Source organism: Lytechinus variegatus, chromosome 5, assembly GCF_018143015.1.
Source record: "Lytechinus variegatus isolate NC3 chromosome 5, Lvar_3.0, whole genome shotgun sequence".
Taxonomy (NCBI): domain Eukaryota; kingdom Metazoa; phylum Echinodermata; class Echinoidea; order Temnopleuroida; family Toxopneustidae; genus Lytechinus; species Lytechinus variegatus.
The window spans coordinates 11,207,080-11,212,675 of record NC_054744.1 but is presented as its reverse complement, the minus strand read 5'-3'; the positions used below and the strand labels follow the sequence as shown (position 1 = coordinate 11,212,675).

The window sequence follows — 5,596 nt, the reverse complement described above, 5'->3', positions numbered from 1 at the left end:
GCTTGTCTAGTCAGAATCTCGTTCCGTTTCCAACTGGTTGACAATCAGTGGTAGCCACCCACTCAGACGATCATCTTGAATACTTGTACTTTCATAATCATGAACTTTTCATTCACTAGGGATTGGTCCATTTGTGACATTATATATTTTAGAAAACAAATTATCACACTACATAAGTCAGATTGAGACATTTGTGAAATTGTATTAAAAAAAATTGTACATGTATCAGATTTATTGAATGTCACAAATACCTTGAGACCAAAGTTCTGTTCTCTGACTAAAAGCAGAAAATAAAGTAAAAGAAGTAATGTTTGAGAGGACATACCCCCAAAGTTTCTGTCTTTCAGTTTGTTGAATACTTTATCATAAACACACATCTAAGTACCATAGTGGCTTGAGAAAATTTTATAAAATGTCATGGAATGTTGAAATATGTAGGAATTTGTGTTCACAAGGGAGGGTTTTAGTGAGCAGAAAAATAAATATGAATGTCAGGGATTAACGGAAATGTGAAGTCTGTCAGTCATCCAAAGTGTCTTGATGTCACTGTTTTTCGTTTTCGTGAAGAAAGAGAACCAATTGATGGATCCACTTCAAAGTTGGGCCAAGACTCCAAGTATATAGAAGTAATAATTTGATTTTGTTTTAAACTCGGTCAAAGGTCACAGAGGCTATGTTTTAAAAGGCAATGTGTTTCGTTCTTTTGAGAACTCATACTTGTAACTGTTTTACAAATAAACTTTAAACTCGGTCCAAGTTGTAGGTGTGAAGTTGCTGTGTTTTCAAACAGTAGGCTATATTTTCTGCCTTAAAATAGACATAAAATGCAGTCAAATATATTGTAACTTTTATACTTGAACACTGAGAAATGATAATGTGCTTTTAGAACACTTTAAATATACAATATATTTGAATGTGGAATGTCTCATATTTTTATTTTAAAAACATGTCCACCATTTGCTTATTCTTGAAATCATCTGTTATTTTTCTTCTTATTTTTACAGTGTGTTAAATATGCCTTACAAAATATTAAAACATGTGTTTTGAGTGTTTTAACACAATTTCAAGTAATTTGAATCTTCTACCGCTTTAATTTGACAATTGACATTGAAGTATGATGAGTGATTATTAATGTATTTTCAATCTTAATTAAACTATGTGTCTAATTGGTGACACTTCATATTTTCTCCCTAGCTATTATTTCTGATATTGTGCCAATGTTTGGCTGGCCTCTAAACTGTTTTGAAGGTTCTTTGTTGCTTGGTAATCAAATTAGCAAAATTTTGAAGTCATATGGATCATTTTAAGTCAACATTGTGTTTCTTTTCTTGGTCATTCTTGGTGCTTTCTTGAACTCCCTATAACTCATACAAAGTTACTTCTTTCTATAAAGTATCAAGGAATATGTAGCCCCAAATGAGTTGGTAGATTTCATTTATGAACAAATATTATCCACAAGTCTAGGCTGTGTTGGTGGCCTATCCTGGAATATTACAAACCCTTCAAAATAAGTTTTGCAAATCAGTTTTGGGAGATGATATCTTTTTGGTTAATGAAGTATAAAAAATGAAACTGGTATCATTGGAAAGCTGAATTATTCTTCTTTACAATGACATGCCATTTGCTGTGATTATGTAATCATGGAATATGCAGTCACCCTGAACATTGAGGAAAGTCAGAAGTGAAATGTTGCAAAATGCATTGATTTTTAACAAGAGTCTCCATTTCTATAGAATTTCCACCATGCAGGTGACAGTGAATGCACTCGGTCCATCCTGGAAACAATTGGAAATTTGCTATTGGAAATGATGCATTTTGCAACATTTCTAACATTGCTGCGCATTATCATGTCTGTGTATTTCATGATAACACTCGCATTACAAATGACACATGATTGTAAAGAAGAATAATCATGCTTTCTAAAGATATCACTTTTACACATGATGATGGCACATTAAGAAATTTATTAGCACTCAAACTTGCAGTTTGAGTTGCAAAACTCAAACATGACATGGCAACAAATTTTGCAACATTTCATTTTTTACATTGCTGCATATTTATCATGTCTGTTTATTTCATGATAACACAAGCATTAAAAATGACGCATGAACATAAAGATGAATAATCATACTTTCCATTGATACCACTTTTCCATATGAGGATGGCACACTAAAAAATATATTAGCACTCAAACTTGAGTTGCAGAAGTTTTTTTGAGGGGTTTATATTCATTTAGGCCTGTAGAAACTTTGAATTAGCAGAGTTTTGTGTGAACATCTCTGTTTGTTACTTTGCTCTGAAGTCTTGGCAGTCTATTGTCATAAACTGATTCTGCTTCGATTAAGTTACGTGAATTTTTGTAAGAAATATCTGGCACCTGTATTCATGATCAAAAGGAACATTTTAATAACCTATTCATCGATTATCATACATTTTTCGAGTTGATTCAGGAAGTTCAAGTGCCGTGGTTTTTGGCTCTCCATCAAGTAGATGTAAAACGTCTGTACAATGAGACTAGGGGATTGAGTGGCTCTTGTGTACATTGATCAGATCTAGGTCACCAGAAAGAGCTCACTGACTGGCTGATTGGGATGGAGTGGGCCGTCCTTAGCCAACAGTCCGTCCTACAATACCCTGGTTAGTCTCTAGAGCTCTCGTTATCAGCCATGTTAGTGAGGAGGCGAAACGGTTAGTACCATGCCGTTTCTCCTCATGTCATCTGGGTTGAATCCAGACCTAGTATCATACCTGCAACCTCTTGAAGTAAAAACTGGATGTCATTCATTCACATTTGGATTTAGTTTTTTATTCTCAGCTGCCTGGAAGATAAATGTGTAATATTTGCTGTATCATTTTTGGATTTGGTTTTATTTGATCATGTGGTGATGGAATAATGTGACGCAGCATAAGATGAAGATGTAACAAAGTTGGGAAACAGTCTTGGAATATTTCACCTCAAGCAGGACGTTAAAGTGGAGCTGATCATACTCAAATATATTTATTTAACTTTCATCTTGAAGAATGGGGAGGATTTGTTGGATTTGTGTTTTTCTTGGACTTCAAATAATTTTTGTCAATGGAGCCTTCACTGATTATAAGGTATGTTCTTCAATTTTACCTTAAAAAATATATTTACTGGTTCTGAGGTGGTTTACAGTGAGTGCCTTTCTTTCTGTTTTTCTTTTCTTTTAATCATCGAATCCTCCAGATATTTTTGTTTAACTTCTAAATATTTCTTGTCATATGCTCAGCATTAAAATCTAATATTGGTGTATAGTGTGGAAAGAGCTGGAAGGATTCCTTAAAGAAAAGTCTGTTTCTGGGTGTATATTTATTTTCTCATGGGGATGACAAACAAAAATTGTATTTCTAAAATCTATTCATTCATATTTCTTTTTAATGCTTGTACTTGAAATAAACATTGTAGTCTCTCTATGATGATCTTTTTGATTAGGCCTACTAGTCAGGTGCAGATCCAGGATTTTCCAAAAGGGGGGGGGGGCAAATTATTCAGAGGAAAATTTTGACAAGCCCCCCAAAAAAGGTTTTCAACCTGAAATTAATATTTCAGGGGGGCACATCTCGGTTTCAATGGTATTTTTACATTACAAATTTTAATTTTTCTTCTCAAAAGGATGTTCCCACTGTGCCCCCGATCCGCGCATGCTACTAGTTGTGATCTCATTTGGCATTTCTATCAGCACCTACAGTCTTCTTGGTTGAACTGCTAGTTCTTTTTATTGTTACATTCAATATTGATTTAGAAGGGAGCAAGGACCAGCTAAGTGGATCATTGTCAATGTATGTTTATTAAAGATCATGTTCCAACTTATGTACAAAGGCCTAGACCACCTCAACTAGGGTCTATTCAGATCAGAAGAAAGGTATTCTACAAAAGCCAAGCAGTAACTGTATTATATGAGTGAAAGAGTATAGCCATGAGGTGGTTAAGTACACACAGGATAAATTTTCTAACATTGTACTTGGAGCCTTAACAGTATTTGGATAGGTAATCATGTAACTCAATTTTTTGCAGACCTCTAAATGCGATAGTAATATCAGTGATATAGGCCTCTAAGCTATATTGCAGTTATATTGCAGCTATATTAAGCTATTGCAGTTATCATTAAGTTATTGCAGTTATATTTTCCTAAAGAAATTAAGAGTTGGAATATCAGGTAAGTATTAACTTAAAAAAACATAATAATGAAATTAGTCTCAGATGGTTTTAATTTGAAATTTATTTCCCCAATTACATCACAAATGTCATGCACCATGTAATTGTCATATTGTACCTTGCAGGCTTCTGTTCAACGATACGTTCCTCCAATATAGAATTTACTGAAGTGGTGTCTCTCATGGATCAGTTCTGGGACCTTTTTTCTTTAAATTTATGTTTTCTTATAAAGGCCAATACAGCTACATACCATTGTTGCCTTGCTGCCTTGCTGACATGAGCTGAGAGTTCTCATGTAATGATGTAAAATCAATGAATGGCAAAAAAAAGAAGACAGAAACAAATCATCTCATGTTATCAATTGATTGATTGATTTTCCTAGTCACTAAAAAAAATATACAGTAGCATCAAAATCAGAAGGTTTGAATAGGGTATTCCAGTGGGTCCACCCATCTACCAATTTTATTTTCTGAATGGCTTCAGGTACTGGTAGAGATAAATACACACTCACTGGGTATGTAATAAAGCAACCACCCTTTATCTTATGAAGTAGATGAATTTTCTGGGATTTTCTCTTACTGTAGAGAAATATGCAGTTCTATTTTCTCTGTTTTGTTTGTCTCATAAAAATTGGGAACTCTAAATATTATAATCAGGAACAGGATGGGGAGTTTTGCAAATATTTGGCATTTTCATCCTTTGGCTATGGAGATAATAACTCATCTGAAGTACCACTCTTTCATTATGTCAATTCTCAAAAGTAAATCTTGCCTCTTTTGATCTATTCTTAGCAATATTTATATAACTTAAATATCTTGGTTAAAGTGTTTAGTGAGCATGCTACTTTAGTGCATTGTAGAGATTCATATATTCACAATATGAACATGCATTTTTTTGTGGATATAATGGCAGTGATCTGCCCATCCCCAGTTCACAAATCATTGTATTTGCCATGTCTTAAATTCACTGACTGTTAATATACTTGCTGTAAGTTTAGTACAAAAATAATGTTGGCATATTTTTTGTGGATATAATGGCAGTTTAGTTACAAATGACCTCTTTATGAAAGATTACTAGAATATTAAGTGCCAAACACAAAACTATGTAGTTTGATATTTCAAATTATTCCACTTAAATCCTCGCAAAAGCGTACTGTACTTTACACCATTGGTATATTTGCAGTGAACAAAATGGAATTTTGTTTTGTATTCTATTCTTTTATTTAACTTAAATTGATTCAACTAAAAATGATTGATGACCACTCTTTTGGCTTTCCATATATCAGCCAGTCATAAAAGTCTTTTGTAACCTCAAGAACAGATGTAAAATCCCACCCAGTATGTAGTCAACAGGTAAGGAATTGACGAAAGGAAAATGTTTGGAAAAATGCTGATACCTGGACATCAAAGGGATAGTTAA

At 33.6% G+C, this 5,596-nt stretch overlaps 1 protein-coding gene across 2 annotated transcripts in view; it reads left to right on the top strand.

Annotated features, from left to right (window-relative positions):
* The first annotated feature begins 2,648 nt into the window (after positions 1-2,648).
* LOC121415323 (ADAMTS-like protein 1) overlaps positions 2,649-5,596 on the top strand; it is a 117,356-nt gene continuing 114,408 nt past the window's right edge. For both annotated transcript variants that reach the window (XM_041608506.1, XM_041608507.1), the window contains exon 1: positions 2,649-3,099. In XM_041608506.1, the coding sequence (XP_041464440.1) occupies positions 3,022-3,099 (78 nt within the window). In that variant the 5' untranslated portion in view covers positions 2,649-3,021. The remainder of the gene's footprint in view (positions 3,100-5,596) is intronic.